This window comes from Spodoptera frugiperda, chromosome 9 (assembly GCF_023101765.2).
Source record: "Spodoptera frugiperda isolate SF20-4 chromosome 9, AGI-APGP_CSIRO_Sfru_2.0, whole genome shotgun sequence".
Taxonomy (NCBI): Eukaryota; Metazoa; Arthropoda; class Insecta; order Lepidoptera; family Noctuidae; genus Spodoptera; species Spodoptera frugiperda.
Window position 1 is genome coordinate 9,807,489 of NC_064220.1, and position 18,197 is coordinate 9,825,685.

An 18,197-nucleotide genomic window follows, 5' to 3' on the forward strand; every position below is an offset into this window, starting at 1 on the left:
TGGAATTCATTGATAAACAAATAAAATAGTTGGATGACATAAAAGTAGAGATCGGTTACAAAAGTAAGGTATTGTTATGATTGAATGATTGTCAGTAAGTGAGTCAGGGACGCGCGGTGGCCACGTTAGAACAATTACCCAGTTACCGAGTAATGTCAATGTGTATCACAAAAACATTCACAACTTGACCTGACCACTTTACAAGGTCACTTGTCACTTTCTCTGCGCTATTAAGCTTTATAGTATTAATTATTTATTATAGAATAGACGCAACTGAAAGTCAGTGCAGGTAAATTAATTTAAAGTGTAGGCATATGCAACTATTAGGTTAATCGATTTCCGAATTTAATATTCTGTATTTTATCCATGTCAATAAGATTTAGTTTTTTCTACTAATGACATTTCTGATGATAGTCTTTGCAAAAAAATATCATATACTTGACTCATAAGATAACGACCCCACCAGGTTCACGCACCGGGTCAACATCTAAAATTTCCACATTGAGTTATAAATTATGTAAATACAAATGATGAATAATGTAACTATTACTTTATAATGTAATGTTAAATAAATAAACATAATTTTCGCGACATCGACAAGTTTCGTAGCACTCACATAATCAAACATTTCGTAGCTCTAATGGCCACAAACACTACTGATCATGACAACATATCGTGTTCAAGCCCCGATATAACATAATTAGTGTTCAGAAATAGCTATTGGGATGAAATGCATCATATGAATAAACATGAAATCTACAAATCTACATTACTCTACTAAAGCCATAGTCAGTACGCTAGTAAAAATATTATTTTACAATTAAAAATGCAGTAGGCTGCGCGACGTCGCCGCGTCTGCGCACACACGATGAAAAGTCCCTCTGTGTCGAAAACTAGTAGAGCTTTTCTCCATTAATGTACGTGAGTAAACCGTTGTTTTTATTTAATTTGGTATGTCTCACGTAGTTATTATACAAATATAAAAAATGCATATAGATGAGCTACACGATGTTTGTCGTGTCGTTTGTCACGTAATGTTGCTCTTACTATGAGCCCTTGGCGTGACTCGAAACTAGTCGAGTTACCTCGTCAATTACGTAAGTAAGCCTTAAATTATACCTAATTCTCACGATATTTACAATATTAAAAAAACATATTACAATGACCAACTATGAAGAGATTAATGAATGTAGATGAAATGAAAGAGGTTTTTCAAGAATTGTGAGAATTGATGTTTTGTCTCTCCATTCCAGAATACAAGAAAGATATGACAATGTATGAGTAGGAATGCAAGTATCAATAGGCCTTTTTACAACATACCTACATATTAGTTATGGGTTTTAATATGACACCCATATATAACGTGGTGGTAATATATAAATATTTCGTGGTGGGGGCTAAGTTGCCGGCGACAGATGACAGAAGTCGCACATAAAAGCTCGTCGATCAAAATCAACAAATGACAACATAAACCTACATCGCACATATCAAGTTTAAATGTGAATAAACATGGATAGAAAAATCCAAACGAACAACAGTTGGGCAGAGAACCCACCAGGCACGATCACCTCGTCTGGTCGGAGTATCCTCCTTTTTTAAGAAAACATTACTCTCAGTTCCCTAAAGGATATTATAAATGTCTTAAAGGCCACATACCTGTATCCGGCTCAGCAGTCTGCGGCGCGTCCTGCAGGGGATGCTGGTCGAGCCTGAGGTAGACGTCCACGGCGACCTTGGCGGCGCGGAAGTAGAACGGGTGGGCTCGCAGCACGTCCTCCAGGCGCAGCAGACCCACGTACGAGCGCAGCGTCATCTTGCGCATGCAGTACGAGTGGAAGTCGAACTGGTCCTCCATTATTTCAGAGAAATGCTGGAACAGTAATTAAGTGTGTTGGTTAATACTGAATTTTAGTTTTTGAGTTGTAAAGATACTAAATTTAGGGTAGTATTTAATTTTATTATGGCAAGGAATGGCAAAATAGCAGACGGATTACCTGATGGTAAGCAACCGACACTGCCTGTGAGCATGGCAGCACCAAAGGAATTATAAGTGTGTTGCTAATGGGTGGATAAGCTAAGGATGATATACTATATTCAATTAGACATGGTTTGAGATTTTTTAAATATCTAACACTCTGAATAACCGAACAAAATTCATAGACATATTTTTTTAATAGTGGATTAAACCCAAACGAATTGGTGAATCGCCTAATGCTTTACCAGTGGCAGGACTTAGCAGTGCGCCAGAGAAAGCAGTTAAAAGTGCGTTGCCCGCATAAAGGCCTTTTACCCAAATGATGCTGGCGACGTCTTGCATCAATACTTAGCACTATTTCACCTATGATTAACCAAAAAGAAAATAATAATAATAAAGGTAACAATACCCTATCGACTTCGTGCGCCTTCTTGAGCGCCTCCCCCCACTGCTGCAGGCGTTTGTACGCGGCCGCAGCCTCCGTCTGGAACCACATGCACTGCATCTCGTTCAGGTTCTCTGTTGCTGGGACTCCTGCAAACATTAATTAAATATTTTATTACTTTTATTTTGTTATTTTATCTATACTCAAAGTCAAAATTATTTATTTCAAATAGACCGGGAAGGCACTTTTGAACGTCAAAGCAAATATTACAATATAAATACAATTGTCTGTCTGTCTGTCGGTCAGTCCTCTAGTGAAGCTATAGTTTGCTATTTTTAAGTGAAGTTGAATATTTTTAAGTTTGTTTGTTTAAATGTGTTAATCTCCGAAACTACTAGTTCGAATTGAATGTTTGTGTTAGATAGTCTATTTATGGAGAAAAGCTATGACCAGTAGGAGCTGTGGATAAAAACGTGCGGGAGTAATTAGACTATACTATAATAATATTATTAAGTTGAAGAGTTTCTGATGAAAATTGTTTGTTTCTACGCGCTAATTTCCAGAACTTCGGATTCAAATAAAAAAGAAATTGTGTTTGGTAGTTAAGGAGCATTACCTTCTCTAGTGAACTTGGCGCACATGTCCTCAGCCCGCTTGACATGTCCGGCGCGCAGCATGTACCGCGCGCACTTGCTGTTCACGTACCGGTCCGCCGTGTCCATGGCCTGCGCCTCCTCCAGCCACTGGTACGCAGACACCGGGTCGCCGGCGTGCTGGAACATACATTAAGACATTTATAGTAGTGATAAATTAAGATAAACTTATGCGACATTGACACGTAACTCAGACACGTAATCAGTATGAACCCCGATACGAATTGAAACTAGTTGAGCATCCTCGAAAACTTAAAAAAACGTATTTAATGTGTACATAGGTAAAACATTATTTTGTTGGTTATGTTAATTGAATATGTAACCACACCAACCGCAGTCACCCGTGCGGTTGGTGTGGTTATTGTTAAATAAATAATTTCCTCGCACAAATTATGGACTATTAACAGTCCGAAGCCGGAACAAGCTTCGAACTTCTTAAGCATATAATTTTTATTACAGGGAAAAATCTAGAATTCCTTCCAAGACCAAGATTTTCTGTACACGAAAATGTAGTAGATTAGGTATAGGTACTAACCTTATAAATTCTTCCTTTAACTATAAATAATTCTATGAGGGTGGGTGTGTGGTCAATGGCTGCATCGATGTACTGTAGTGCCCTGTCCGTGTCCTTCTTGTAATCGAAGTGTTGCGCGGCGTAATAGTACGCCCATAGCAACGCACTCGCAGGCTGCTTCACTTCGCTAGGGTCCGGACCAAACGTGCCATTTTTCGCAAGATTCTCCAAATATTGGAGAATTAATTTCTCTATTGTTTCTGCTTTGTCCTGAACTGCGTATAACGACCTGTAATTATTGGAAGATTTTTTTAGAATATTCCATTTCTATTAGCAATGATTTTTTGTCAAATGTCCTAGAAGGTGAAATGATGCAATCAGAAAATCTTCATAGAAATAACCCAGCAAAACTTTTGTCGAAAAATTTTTAGAGTAAAGTCACCAAGTAGGTTTCTTTAGAAAACGAACATTGTATATATTCTGAACACTAATTTTAAAATAATGAACGTACCTGAGATCAACAAATAGCGGGGGTATTCCTTTATGTAATCCGTGCCTAAGGTACTCATCAACTAGTTTCTCGAACACAGGCTGCGCAAGCGCCTCCGTCAGCTGTAGCCGGCGCGGCGCTATCGCTCTGGGGAATTCTTTCCTGAAAACGTTAATAATGATATTTGTAATAAATTATTTCATTAAAGAATATTATATTCCGTTGATTTCCTTCTAGATCTTTAAAAAACATCTCTCAAGAAATAAATATGTAATGCAATAAACTTAAAGATACCATCGTAGATCTGCTATGGATTGATTTGAACATAATTATATTTATCTCCAAATATCATTACAAACCCTTCGTTTCTTTTTTATTATAATCTTACGTTCAACCTAAGTAGGTGCTATAACCAACAATAATTATAAACAGTCCCTCGAAATACATATGGCCATTGGCCATAAGAATAAGAGATTTTTTTTTTTTTTTTTGTAACACGCCGGTAATCGAGCAGACGTATTACCTGATGGTAAGCAATCGCCGCCGCCCATGGACACTTGAAACACCAGAGGCGTTACAAGTGCGTTGCCGGCTTTTTGGGAGTTAGGAATTTAAGGGTTGTTGTTCGGGAATCGGGAATGGGGAAGATTGGGAAGGGGGAATTGGGCCTCCGGTAACCTCACTCACACAACGAAACACAACGCAAGCGTTGTTTCACGTCGGTTTTCTGTGAGGCCGTGGTATCACTCCGGTCGAGCCGGCCCATTCGTGCCGAAGCATGGCTCTCCCACACTTGAAATAAGCCTAATAGAACTAAGCCTTGTACTATATTCGATAAAACACTAAACATATACACAAAACAGTTTCATTAAGTCTATTAGCAGTATGATTATCGATCAGACGCACATTATGTAAGTAGGCCGTCTAATGTATTAATGCATAATGTAGTATATACGCGTCACAGATAATGCTCATACATAATACGCCTTGTAAATGGATAATATCGGGGTGTTGTATTGCCATTATTTACGCCTGTTACTACATAAAAAAGTGTACAGATTGTTCTATAAACAAGAATCATGGTTAACGATAATGCGGTTATAAACAGCCTATCTATTAGTGGCCACTGCTGACCATAGCCTCTTCTCGCATGAAGAAGGTTTGAGCATTGATCGCCACGCCTGTTCAATGCGTGTCGGATAATGCGATAGAGGTGAAAAAACTGGCACTAGGCACTTAGATGATGCAATGAATTTTACTTCGCGCAAGTGAAGTTTGCACGCAAATTAGCACCGATAGGACTGAGCTAGCCGCCAGGTATGATCACCTAGGTGCTGAGGGTGGCCATCGGGTGGTTTTAGTGAGGTAAAAATCCAACACTTCCTAGTCTTTTATCTATCCCCAAAAAAACTAGGCAACTTTTGAAGGCCCAGGAGATTATAATCCCATTATAAAAATAAAGGTACAATCACCTTGCCTGGTTGAAAAAGCCTATTTTCCAATGTTAGGGAAGATCACATCATGGGGATTATGGATAAATCCTTCATAACCAGAAAGCCTGTGAAATAACCTCAGTGGTGGTAGTATTCCAGATCCAATTGATGGTGACAAAGATGAAATAAAGAACGAAACTCACTTATAAACTTCAAAGAAGGCCACTTTCTCATCAGGATCAACAAGTTGTTTAGCTTCTATTAACTTTGCATAATACATCACATTCTCAGGGTTTCTCTTCAATAAGTCTTCATAAACAGATTCTGCTTCCTTAAATCTGAAAATAGAGAAGTAAAAATCAATTACTATTAAACTCAAGAAATGCTCAATTAATTGGAATAGGATAGTGTTAAGTTCGATATATAATCCTATCAATGTATTGGAAACTAATATAAAAATATTATTGTCATGCAAAGAGAAGAAATTCCGACCACAGCAGTACACACTAAACTTAGCGCATCAAATGACACGCATCGGTCGAGAACAGACATATTACAGACCAGTCACAAAAAATACGCAACTGTCGTAATAAAAACAACACATTATGATTCTAATATCTTGGATGAACTCGAGATCGCCTGTGATATACAAAATATTTTTGGGAAGTACTTTGTAAAAAGAAATGAAATATAGCCACAAACCTCTTCAACTTCAAATAATATTCGCCAGAGGTCTCCTTAATAGACAATTTGTCCAGGATTTGCGATGAGAACTTTTGTAAATGCTGCAAAGCCCTCTCGTACTGTCCAGACTCTGCGAGCACCATATTCTGGTACAACAACAGCTCTGAATGCTCATAATCATCAGTTCCCTTCATCTGATTTGTACGGAAAGCATCCAGGATGCTGATTGCCATCTCATAGTCACCAAGTAGATGGTAGCTCATCGCAAAACCAATCCAGGACGCTCTCTGTGTAGGTCTGAGCATAAACAACTGGTAACGAGTATCCTGAAAAATTAAAGATGGAAATCAGTGGAATGTTTCTAAAGGCAAATATCTTTATTTGGGCTATGAAACTCAAATCAAGTTTGGACAAAAAATCTAGGTCTATGTTGGGATTTTACACTATATTGTAAGTGCATTTACATATACCAAATTCAAATACACTATGCATGAAACTATAGACCTGTTCAGTTGCTAAGCCAACCATGGAGGCAATAGGTATAAAATAAAATTGATGCTTGGTTTTTAAAGGTTAATTACAAAACTCATTGACACTCCCATTAACAAAACTGACAATCAGAGATTTTCTATGCATTAAGTCCATGTTTTACTTGTGCTGACTGCCCAAAGAGATTAGTATAGTCCTTATTTAATTTTATTAAGGAGGCCTTTTCTAATACATTAAGCTCAACTGCAAAGCTCTTTATTACCGAGAACTTAAAGGGTATATCAATGAAACCAATAAGACTTTGCCCAACACACAAATCCCAATAATGCCAGCTGGCTGAGACATGGCTGTAATTTAAGCAAGTATGCTTTGTTTTCAGGACAAAAAATTGTGTAGTTCCTCATTTATACAAAGGCAATATCCTTACAACATTAATTTCCACAATCATTTAACAAAATTAAACATACAGACAGAATCAATTCAGTAGTAAGAATACTGTTATTTATAAACAAATAATTTATAGTTTACTGTTAAGAGAGCCAAATGTAAACAGACAAAATCCAAATGACAAAATAATGACTGCTAATGATGATATCAGAAAAGAAAATTGTGTAATTATAGTTATAGGTACTAGTCATAAAGCTGGCTTTGTCGCAAGAGCACTGGCTGAGCATAGGATGAGGATTCTGAGTCTGGCAAAACATTATAAAATTTCAGTTTCTTCCGAGCTTGACATTACTCCTGATCAAAACTAATAATGTAACTATAAAAGCAATGTACAACTGTACCAGTTATCACAGATCTTTTTATAAATCCTCAGTATTCAAAACTTTAACTAGGTAGGCATATCATCCATTCACTTTTTTCAATTATCAATAAACATAGTAGTCATGTGATAGGCCCAAGATCCCACTCTAAAATTACACAGTATATAAACAACACTCACTTTGTACCCTTCCAAGTCACGCATTTGAATTTGTAACAACGACAAATCACGGAGAATCTGAATGTTCTCCTTCTCCCACTTGAGAGCATTTCGGTAACATTTGATTGCCTCATCGTACTTCTTATCAGAACGCTGGAGCAGACCGTACACATGCCAGCACACAGGAGACTTAAGGTCATTGCGGAGTCCTCGGCGAACATACTCATAAGCTTCTTCTTTGCGACCCAGGCAATTAAGAGTCAGGCCTTTCATAGCCAGTGTTTCTGAAAAATATAAAGTCATTGTATGAGAACTCTGTGCAGTTTAGATAATTTATTTTTTATAGGATACACATTGATTTCATAATATTTTGAGAATGTATATGTATGGACACAGTCAGTTATGTAAAATTGGTCACAAATACAGAAAGAGTAAACAGTTGCAGGCTTATGTTTTGAAAACAATACCACAAATTCAATACTTCATCAAAGAGGATGTGGCTGAAAATTGTCAAAGATAATGCTGCTTTTTTCAATAACATTTCTCAATAAACACACCATTCAATTACCAGTTTATACATTTACATATTTATTATATTAAGTTTGTAATCCAAGATTTATTATTTTGTCAATCTATTATTATGATATTCTATAGGTATGAAAACTTACCTCCATGCTCTGCGAATTTAGGGTTAGACAATATCTGCTTGGCAAATTTCAAGCCATTTTTATATTGTTTGTGTTCGTAGCAGCGCTGAAAGATATTAATGAACTTATCATTAAGTGTTTAACCTCTATTATTAGATGCACTCAAAAGGGTCCTAGCCTAGTACATTTTATACATTGATATATTAATGTAAATAAATTACACAGAATAATATTATTGCTGTAAATCATTTTGCAGAAGATTGAGGCTCAAGAAAACCTATAAAAAGGCATGGAATATGATTTGCATTATTTTATAAATTGAAGATAATCGCTTAGAATGACAAGCACCACCAAACCGAATTGTGTTTACAATCTAACTTACCAAAATTCTTTTGAAAAGTGCATTTTCTTTGGGTGGCAAAGGGTTACTAGGCGGCATTTTGTTCGAATAAAATGAAGTATCTTTTTATTATTTCACTAATAAATTGAAATAATTCTAAAAACCTCGTGGCTATAAACCAAAGAAGTCGATGAAGGATTGCTGTCTATGGGCAACAAGAGCAGGTCACGTGACCAAATTGCCAGTGCACAGATAACATTAAAAAGTTTTAACAGTAGAATGCAATAATAGAGTAGAAAATTACGACTAATTCCTTAACAATATGAAAAATAAAGTCAAGAATCATGTTATGAATAATATTGGCACACAATACGTTTACTGAATCCGCACTCGATAGTAATATTATTTACTTCTGAGCAAAAGAAGAATGTCACTTGCTCTTTTTCAAATTCTAAATAATAATTATCAATTAATTTGCCCTTTCTAAATACATTAAAAATAATTATTCAAATAGAAACTTTTTATGATACTGCGTGCCAGTGCAGAGAGAAGAGAAGTGTCAATTTATTGTCATTTGTCACTTGGTGGTTGTCACTGTAACATTAAAGTTCTGTCAAAGTCAAATAATTTACTCTATTATTTTGTCGAAATAAAGTAAAAAAAACTTGTTAAATTAACTGTTAACTTTATCCAATCGCGTTTCATTCACACAAACTACATTTTATATTGTTAAAGTAACATGGGAATAGAAAACATGCGTCGCTGGCCTATGTACATCGTATTTGCTGTGTGTATTTTGTTGTTACTTTCACTATTTAATAGCTGGAGTGCGGAAAACATATTGCGAAACAGACTTACAGAAATAAATACACAACTTCAAGAATGCTCCAAGCAACAGACAACCTGCATGGAGGAGTCATTAACTTTGCTCGAACAACGCGACAGCTATGTGACCAAAATGAACGAATTAGATAAACAAAAGTCTAAATTGGCTGACGATGTAGAGAAATTCAAGACTAAGCTCACGAAATCTGAAGGCCAGGTGAACCACACGAAGGTAGACGTGGAACTGTGTAAAACAGAGTTGCAGTCGTTGAAGAACCTGCAGGTGAGCAAGACAGCTATTGTGGAGACCTTGCGACTGGAGAAGGACACCCTAACGACACAGCTAGCTGAAAGAAAGCAGAAGATTGACGAGCTAGAGAAAGAGATTGAGAGGTTGAAATTAGCATTGACCACAAAAAGTTCTGCCAATTCATCTGTAGTCTCCAAGGTGACTCCAGCTGCTCAACCACCAAAAATAAGCCCTGCCCTAAGTGCCCACAATCCTATAAACGAACCAGTCTTGGAGAATAATGATGCTAAAGAAGAATTAGAAGACACAAATGCCTTGAATGATGGCAATGAATTTGATCCTCAGTTACAATAAGAAGTAGTAGACTTAGCTTAGGTTGTGGTGGTCTGGTGGTGTGCTAATCAATTACCAAGAGGACAAAGTGTGAGGCTGATGGTAGAAAGGCTGTAAGCTAAATAGTGTACATAATTACAAGTATTACTTGAAAGTTCTTATGAAACTTGACTCATCTTACGAAGCAATTAATGAATTATATCCACTTTAAATAGCATGCAGATTATAAAAATATTTTTCCTTTAGTATATTGTTATTGATATGGTTAAAATGGAATTATAATGTGATTTCAGGTATATGCCTTAGATTTAATAGGTAATTAGGTTAAATTGATTGATAAAAAACAAATTACTATGCCTTGTAACGGCTAGGATTATACTTATTTTATGCATTAAGATAATGTTATCAGTTATTTCCATGTTTTTAGTATTACTGAGTTTCAAACTGTTAGAACAAGAAAAGAGTTTTTGGAATTGATAGTTGTTTTAGGAAATCCCCATTGTTCATTATCCTTGAATAATTGTTAGCGTGTCCAAACTGATTATAATCATTTAATTATTGTAACTAATTGCATTTACATATACAGGTGATAGTGAATGCCTTTCTACTGTCATTATTCCATGAATGTATTTTTATTTTAATGAATATTAATCTATACAGTGTATGGTACGGATAGATTGAACTTTATAATTATTTTAATAATGTGCAATTTTTAATGAAGCCATGATTCATACTCGATTAGAAGTAATTTTAGGTATATTTCGTAATTCACAAGTTATATTTAGTACATGGATGTTGGATTTTGCTAGTTAATAAATGCCATGATTGTGCCACAAATGTGTATTAAGATCTGACATGTGTAATTTATTTATTTTGCTCAATTTTCCAACTTGTATCCATTCAATTGATTCGAATTTATATGCCTCCTTTGTAAACTGATCTAATAGTATAAAAATTTATTAATGAAATGTGCAAGAATATGTTCCAAATTATATTGTCCTATAATGTACATGTATTATTATGATTAATGTTAGTATTGTTTTCATAATTATTGTCTTTTATAGTTGAGGAATAAATTGTATAGATTTTTCCTTTTTTATCAGTTCTTTTATTACATTCTTATCTGTTTGTCGTTAAAACAAACACTATCACATTATAGTGGCTATTACAAGTTTACTCACTTTTTTATTGTGCAGTTAAATTAAACTGATTAACTGAATTAACTTGTGGTATGCCAGAATGCATAATGTGAGACTCAATAATATATTTTCTATTGTATCTTATGTACCAGTAGACCAAGTTAACTCACTTAATGAGAAATTGATGTATGAAATCTTCGACCAATGCAAATCTCTAAATGCCAAGATTGATTTTGATATGATTTTTTTTAAAGTTGCCCCACACTAGAATATTTTTTTTATTTATTCATTTATATCAGGCAACGAAGGCCCATATCAATACAATAATACTATACTAAAACATAAAATACTATAAATACATAATTCTTATATTAATGATTGAGGTCACACGATGTGACGATGCGTGGCGTCGTATTACGCTGCTCGGTGTCACGTAGCCTGCCTCGAAAACGTCGGTATATGACACCCTTCGGCCAAAATTCTGCCTTGAGGAACTTCTCGAGATGTTGAGTTGGAACCCGCACCACAAACGACCTTTTTTTTTTTTTTTGAGGGGCGAAAATCATCCAATGACTTCTCCCGCCTTGGGTGAGGCGGGAGGGAGTGTCAGACTCTTACTGACTACAAAACCACCCCGTTCCTTCTCCTGCTTTGAGCCGGAGCCCCGGTAACCTTTTACGTTGTCCGCAGCTCCGGATCAGGCATCAGCCCTACTGGGCCCCATCTGTGGTGGTCTGGCTCTTTGAGGCGCGCGCGGAACGCGACGCGCCGTACGCACGGGTCTGGTTCTGGTCGGGCGACGAGCTACCCTTGCTCGCCGTCCGCAGACCCGCAGCTTACGGTGGCCGGAGATCGTCACGCGATCCCCGACGCCCGGAGTGTCTTCTGCGGCGGCTGGGGCGTGAGGAGGATCGTTCCCTCACGCGCTCCGCCTCCTCCTTAGCTAGCATGACTGCTTCGCAGAAGGAGGAGACGGCGTCCCATTCCCTCTACCACAAACGACCTGAAGTTGGTATTTTGATGCGGTTCCAACCTTACGACCCTCAAGGTCCAGTTGGTCTTCACCTTCACATACTCCACGACGTCCTCAGCCTTCGTGGAGTGGTGTAGTCGGGACACATACAGAAGCGTCGTAGGCACAGCTGGACGCAGCAGCATGTTAGGTCCGGTCAGTCCAGTACCGCACTGATTGCGAGAAGTAGGCTTCTTCTTCTTCTTTTGAACTTTGATGAAGCCATCCTCATCACACTCAGGCTTTCCTGGACAGCGCTGTACCGGAATCCTTGACACGGATTCACAGCGCCGGTTCTGCTTACCCCTTTTTGGCTGCTTAGGTAGCGTAGCAGCTGTTGTGTTGGCGGCAGCAATTGCGGCGTAAGCTACTTTGGCCGCGACCTTCTCGTGCACGTGGAGAGACACGAGGAGCGGCGGGGCACGGTGCATCGACCTCATTATTTGCAATAGGCGATGAGTTCAGTTTCGCCGATGCAAAACTGCTGACTGAAACGTTTTGCGCCCCGCGACGTGTGTTCACGTTGGCTTCGTCTTGAGACCTACTTTCCGAAACAGCATTGCGTAACAACACTATCTCGGCACGCAGTTCCTGGATGAACTCGTGTATTCCGACAATTTTAATTGTTTATTAGCATCAGACGTCTCCAACTTGCACTGCATCTGGGCCAGGCTAGACTTCAATGATGTGATATCCTTCAGCAGCCTGGTGACATCTACGTGGTCGAAAGTGACGGGCGGCAACTTATGTAGCTCCTTCGCCACAAAAGTCGGAACGTCGTCAGGGTCGGTCGCCTTCATAAAGTTGATGATGTCTTGGACGCTCTTATCCGTACCATCTCTCCTCCTCGATGGCATTTGGTCCAGCTTCCCAGTCGTTTCGAAGAGTAGCATCTTGCCTTTGCTGATCTCGTCTTCTTTGAAGTTCGACTTGCAAATCTGCATGATGCTGATCTCGTCCATGGTGTCGATGGCATTTTGTTTAAATGCCAACAGCTCGTTTGCGATAAGTTGTTGTGAACTCATTGCGAAATATCGGGCAGCGACTTACGCCGCGACCTTTGCGTACAACTGCAACACGTCCGTACTCGAGCGCGCATCGCACTGTACTGATTTTGTCTCAGTGTCCAGTTTCGTATCCACTGAACGAGTTTCTCCTGTCATGTCGTGGGTCCCATAAAGTATTGTCCCGTCAAGAGCAGGAATCGAACCCCTGACACGATACCCACCCTCAATAACAAGTAAACATTTCTAAATAACAATAGATTAGGTAGACTGTAGTATGAAAATATTCAGGTCGACGGTCGACCGGTGGCCTGTATGACATTCTTGTATGAAGGCCTTTATTATTTCAATACCTACTAATGATGGGAAAATCCACATTCGCATGCAACTCGTGTATTCCGACAATTTTAATTGTAATTTATTTTATGGTCACGTAACAGGCTATCATCACTTCAATCGTAAAAATAGACATTATAGTATCGGAAAGCCACGCCATGCAATTCACTTTATCATACCTACTCGAAACCAAATTAAATTATACAATGTGATAGGGGCGAGACTTCTAACCCGTTAAGGCTGAGTTCTACACCTAATTTTATCGACAAAAGTCGGGGTCGAAGTGGTCGAATCCTCTCCCCCTAAAAGTTATGGCTATTTTAATATTTTTTTTACTTTTTTTGATATCAAAGGTTTTATGCGTCGTAGAAACAAAAAAAACGACAAACGGTAGCTAATAACCTTGGCTAACTAATTCATTACTTTTTCATATTATGTTTAATAATATTTTGATTAGAAAAATAATGCAATTTTTCAATATTTTCAATGGGAGTTTCAACCCCCCATATAATTTTTTTTGTTGATAAAATTGGATGTAGTACTCAACCTTAAAGGGTTAGAAGACAATCCCTATCACATTGTATAGTTTAACGTATGCAATGTGTCGTCGATCTTCGATGGTTTTAGCACAAGATTATTTTTTCACGAATAGGTTAGAGGAAAAAAAATTTTTTGAAGAGATGCAGTGACCGCGCGCTCTCCGCCCTCTATCTCGAAAACGGTTCACCTATAAAAAAAAGTTTACACAAAAGTTGTAGAGAATTTTGTATTTCACAATATTGCTATTGAATACAACTACTAAAAACCCATAGGAAATGAGATATTTCGAAAAAACCGCAAAAAAATGATTTTTGGGCCCTTTGACCCTGAATTTTAAGGGTTGCTTACATCCGATACAAGTTCAATATACAAATCAAAACAATAATTTCTATGATCCCAAAAATATTTTCACACCAGAAATTCACTCAAGACAGTTTGCTCACTTGTACAGTAGGTAACAGGATAAAGTACAACTTTCTATATAAGAAATAAAACTCGAAAATATATCTAAACAAGTTTTATTTACCTTATTATACATCTCTAGCATAATCAAAACAAAATTATTCCCATCGCCATTACTTCACAAGTAATGAATTAACAACACAAAACTTAAAAGTAATTAGAACTAACAATTAATTGGCCATCTAATTTACAATATTGTATATGCCGAATTCCTAACGTATAAATGATAGATAGTAGACACGATCAGATGCCGAAGCATTGTACAACACAGCTAGAAATTATATTCTCTTTGAGCACAGCAACAAGCTGTGTCATGACCACTTTAGTTCCAAGAACCCATTGTCCCGAGACAGTCTCAAATATCATACCGACATGTCACTCAAATATCCCTCGCAATACAATGTAAACTTCATGACGAAATTGCAATTTGAAATCGTGGCCCGTAAACGCGCAACATACAATACAATCATGATTTGTGAACCCAACATTTTGATCATTTCATGATATTAAATAAAAATACCAATTGCGCAGTACATTTTACATTACACCGTAAAAAGTTATTTTGCACATAGGTTGCAATATCGCTATTACTATTTACTGAATTATAGTCCTAACAAAAACTGAAACGTATTCGACATAAAATATTTACGACATTCATAACAAAAGGATTCGAGTAAAACTATGTTTAATACTAAAATCTAAACTTTGTAATTACAGACTATTTCTATTTAATACAGGCTAGAAGTCGGTGGTAAAAGCAAACGAATTGAGAGAAAATAAGTGTACCTACATTTGAGACATTAGAACCATCAATTTAAGATCAATCAAGATCTATCATACCAATAAAAATGGTCCCAATCAAATCTTCACTATTCATTAAATGATGGTTCCCTGTTCTTACGTGAAGAAAACATTATCAGATGTTCATAAAACACAGAAAGTTGTATGCACAAATGTTTATAAAATTATAATTTAACACACACTAGTTCTATGTAAAAGCTATTTTTAAATAAAGAAAATATACTTTTTTTATTGTGTGCACTGGCAAATAGGAATGTGTATATAAATTGTAATACTGTTAAATCTATTTTAGTCCACAAAGTACTTATTATAGGTGTATAAGTCATTGTGAATACAATAGAGTAGGCAAACTTAATATAAACATATTGGCTTTTTCACTTAAGAATCTTAGATGTGTTAAAAACTTTGGTCAAGTACAGAATACAGTAACAAAACATATTATAAAATTATTACTAGAGTACAAATTCATGTCAAGAGGTATAACTTGGTCACATTGTATACTACAGTATCATAAACATACAAAAATATAGCTATAACATAGAAAAATACAATATCTTCATATCACATGGTTTTCAAGTTGTAAAAATTGCATCTTTCTAAATTTTACTGTCAAACTCACTTATAAAGTACAATTAAAAGTAACATGCATAGTATGCTTAAAATTATCATGTTGCAAGGATAATAGGAATCACTTTTACTAAATGAATTCAAAAATTGTAGGAACTCTTCTTACAATTAAAATGATACCTAGTGCCCTTGCCATAAAATAACAAATATTAAAACTATTTCATAACAATTACTACAAACTTGGCAACATTAGTTATTTACATATGAAATTTGACAGTAAAATTATTTTTTTAAACTTTCTTTAAGGCTTCTTCTTTGGCCACTTCTTCAAAAGCGGCCAGCAAATTCCTCCTGCACTTACTCTCATCTGTGTACCGTAATGCCCAAATTATATACTCTCCAACATTCAAAGGGTCTTCAGAATAACTAATTTGTACTTTACACTTCCTCTCATACTTCATGGCTTCAGTGCTCCGATTGTTCCTTGTTCTAGTAAATTCTATGTAACCATTACATTCTACAGCTAACTTAGGCAACTGAGCATTGAGTGCATCATGTGATCTATCAGAATCTGTGCCACTGGTGGAGGGTAGACAGTCACCCTGCCCCACTTCAAGGTTGGGAGGTGTGATTGACACACACTTCCTCTTTACCTTACGCATGCCATCACCTTTGCTACTTATTTCTGAATTGTCCTCAGGGAATGATCTTTTGAGGGGATTGTGATCTGTTTTCCTAACTTTTCCTTCATCAGGGCCAGTGTTGTCAGTCTTTTGGTTATTGTCTATGCTAATTTCTTCTTGAGGCTGGCAACCCTCAGCCCATTCAGGGCTGTTGCAGTTAGACCTAAGCAGTCTCCTCTTGTGACTTCTTTCTTTAGTCTTGATAATTTCAGGTGAATGGTGTGGACTAGCCAGGATTGAGTCATTTTTTCTGAAATAATTATTTTTATAAGGATTTATCTTTAAAAAATTTAAAGCAATATTGCTAACTACTTTTATCTTGGCTTTGCAATAGCTAATAAGGGAAATGGGAGAATTAAAGTTCACAAGAAGATGTGAGCACTTTAGGATTGTTAGTGGGTAGTAAGCAGGATTTAGTAACAAAAGAAACCAAAACATAAAAAAATACTAATTTTAATTGACATTTAAAAAATAACAAACCTCTGCAAAGTTTCTTGTCTAGTTTGGATCTTGTCTATGCTTTCAACAGATGTGAAATCATGGCGAGAACATTGCATATCATATTTTAGGAATGCTGTAACTTTCTTTCTTGTTTTTATAGTTCGGCCAAACCATTCCAGCATTGCATCATCAGATAGGTACAGGGCTAAGTTGTATCTTTCATTGTCGATCATGCGCTTATACCATGTGATGAATGATCGAGCCTGCTGACGCTCAGAAAACTTGTTACTGGTATTGTTATTATGTTCTGGAGGTGTTTTTTTAACTTTAGACTGGTTTGGTTTGCGTTTACAAGGTGTTGCTGGTGATGACATTTTCTGAAAATGAAGGTGACAATGATCATTCAGATTTATTTGAGATACACCTTTTTTTATGTATGAATTATTAGAATTGGTGGATAGGATATCCAATAAAACGTTTAGATTAATGTTATGCACCTCACAAATGAATAAAAGATAACTGAAGTAATGAGATAGCAAAAATGGTTTTGTAAACAACTTCAATGTGTATGTTTATATTTGCTAGGAAAATAGAAATAGCCCATATAAAGGTACTTACACTTATCAGATAATATTTCAACGACCTTTTGAGAATTCTTTGCGTCGTGTGCCAAGTCTAGACGAAGCCTTGCAAGTCGTTTCTTACTTTCTTGAATGTAAGCAGTTATTGATAAGTTTATTTCTAACAGTTCCTTGTGCAATAATGTCACTGATTGCGTTTTCGAAGATATATTTTCTGCAAAAACACACATCATTTTATTTTGTCATTGAAAAACAATTGAAACCTGATAAATTTCGATATTTAAAACATAACCTACTTAAACACTTGACTGCTTCAAAAGTTAAATGCTCACGGGATAAATCATCAGATATTGTCGAATTCATCTTACGTTAGCGTTTTTCTATATTAACATTCGTAGATTTATTCACAAATCACTTTCTAATAGTAATCTCACTAACAAGTTCTAACAAGCGTCGTTTTCGCAAAACAAAATGGCAACCATAAACTATTTCGTTTTGACTTTGACGACTTTGACAAAACGTATAAATTAAACATGAAAATGTTTCTTTGTGTCCTTTCTACGTTACAGAGTTCAGCATATGTTTGAATGAGATAACAAGAATTGGAATGCCAACTAATTCTAAACCCGAACTGGAACGTGTTAAAATCAAAACAGAAATTTCCAACGACAATTTTTTTTTTCTTCAT

General features: G+C 36.5%; 3 protein-coding genes and 1 pseudogene across 3 annotated transcripts in view; 1 reads left to right on the forward strand and 3 right to left on the reverse strand.

The window, feature by feature from the left end:
- Window positions 1-8,760, reverse strand: part of LOC118271157 (N-alpha-acetyltransferase 15, NatA auxiliary subunit) — a 95,410-nt gene extending 86,650 nt beyond the window's left edge. The window contains exons 1-10 of the mRNA XM_050696089.1: window positions 8,578-8,760; window positions 8,217-8,301; window positions 7,570-7,832; window positions 6,153-6,460; window positions 5,654-5,788; window positions 4,039-4,179; window positions 3,549-3,816; window positions 2,977-3,133; window positions 2,385-2,509; window positions 1,657-1,870 (exon numbers count right to left, since the gene is read on the reverse strand). Coding sequence (XP_050552046.1) covers window positions 1,657-1,870; window positions 2,385-2,509; window positions 2,977-3,133; window positions 3,549-3,816; window positions 4,039-4,179; window positions 5,654-5,788; window positions 6,153-6,460; window positions 7,570-7,832; window positions 8,217-8,301; window positions 8,578-8,634 — 1,753 coding nt within the window. The 5' untranslated portion in view covers window positions 8,635-8,760. The remainder of the gene's footprint in view (window positions 1-1,656; window positions 1,871-2,384; window positions 2,510-2,976; window positions 3,134-3,548; window positions 3,817-4,038; window positions 4,180-5,653; window positions 5,789-6,152; window positions 6,461-7,569; window positions 7,833-8,216; window positions 8,302-8,577) is intronic.
- Window positions 8,761-9,104: 344 nt separating this feature from the next.
- LOC118271270 (calcium-binding and coiled-coil domain-containing protein 1-like) lies at window positions 9,105-11,042 on the forward strand. Its single transcript, XM_035587280.2, has one exon. It carries the CDS (start codon window positions 9,275-9,277, stop codon window positions 9,962-9,964), a length of 690 nt encoding a protein of 229 aa, XP_035443173.2. The 5' UTR covers window positions 9,105-9,274; the 3' UTR covers window positions 9,965-11,042.
- LOC118276824 (uncharacterized) lies at window positions 9,175-14,924 on the reverse strand (annotated as a pseudogene).
- Window positions 14,477-18,115, reverse strand: LOC118271240 (uncharacterized). The gene is made up of 4 exons (XM_035587247.2): window positions 17,806-18,115; window positions 17,547-17,723; window positions 16,968-17,305; window positions 14,477-16,737 (listed from the first exon to the last, which is right to left on the reverse strand). Exons 3-4 carry the CDS (start codon window positions 17,300-17,302, stop codon window positions 16,095-16,097), a joined length of 978 nt encoding a protein of 325 aa, XP_035443140.1. The 5' UTR covers window positions 17,303-17,305; window positions 17,547-17,723; window positions 17,806-18,115; the 3' UTR covers window positions 14,477-16,094.
- Between the last annotated feature and the right edge of the window lie 82 nt (window positions 18,116-18,197).

What these genes read in the sequence shown, in the direction of transcription:
- LOC118271270 (XM_035587280.2), top strand. Translation starts at nt 9,275, where the DNA reads ATGGGAATAGAAAACATGCGTCGCTGGCCTATGTACATCGTATTTGCT.
- LOC118271240 (XM_035587247.2), bottom strand. Translation starts at nt 17,302, where the DNA reads ATGTCATCACCAGCAACACCTTGTAAACGCAAACCAAACCAGTCTAAA. An exon ending in AGACAAGAAACTTTGCAGAG is followed by an intron (nt 16,738 to 16,967) that starts GTTTGTTATTTT and finishes TAATTATTTCAG; the next exon opens with AAAAAATGACTCAATCCTGG.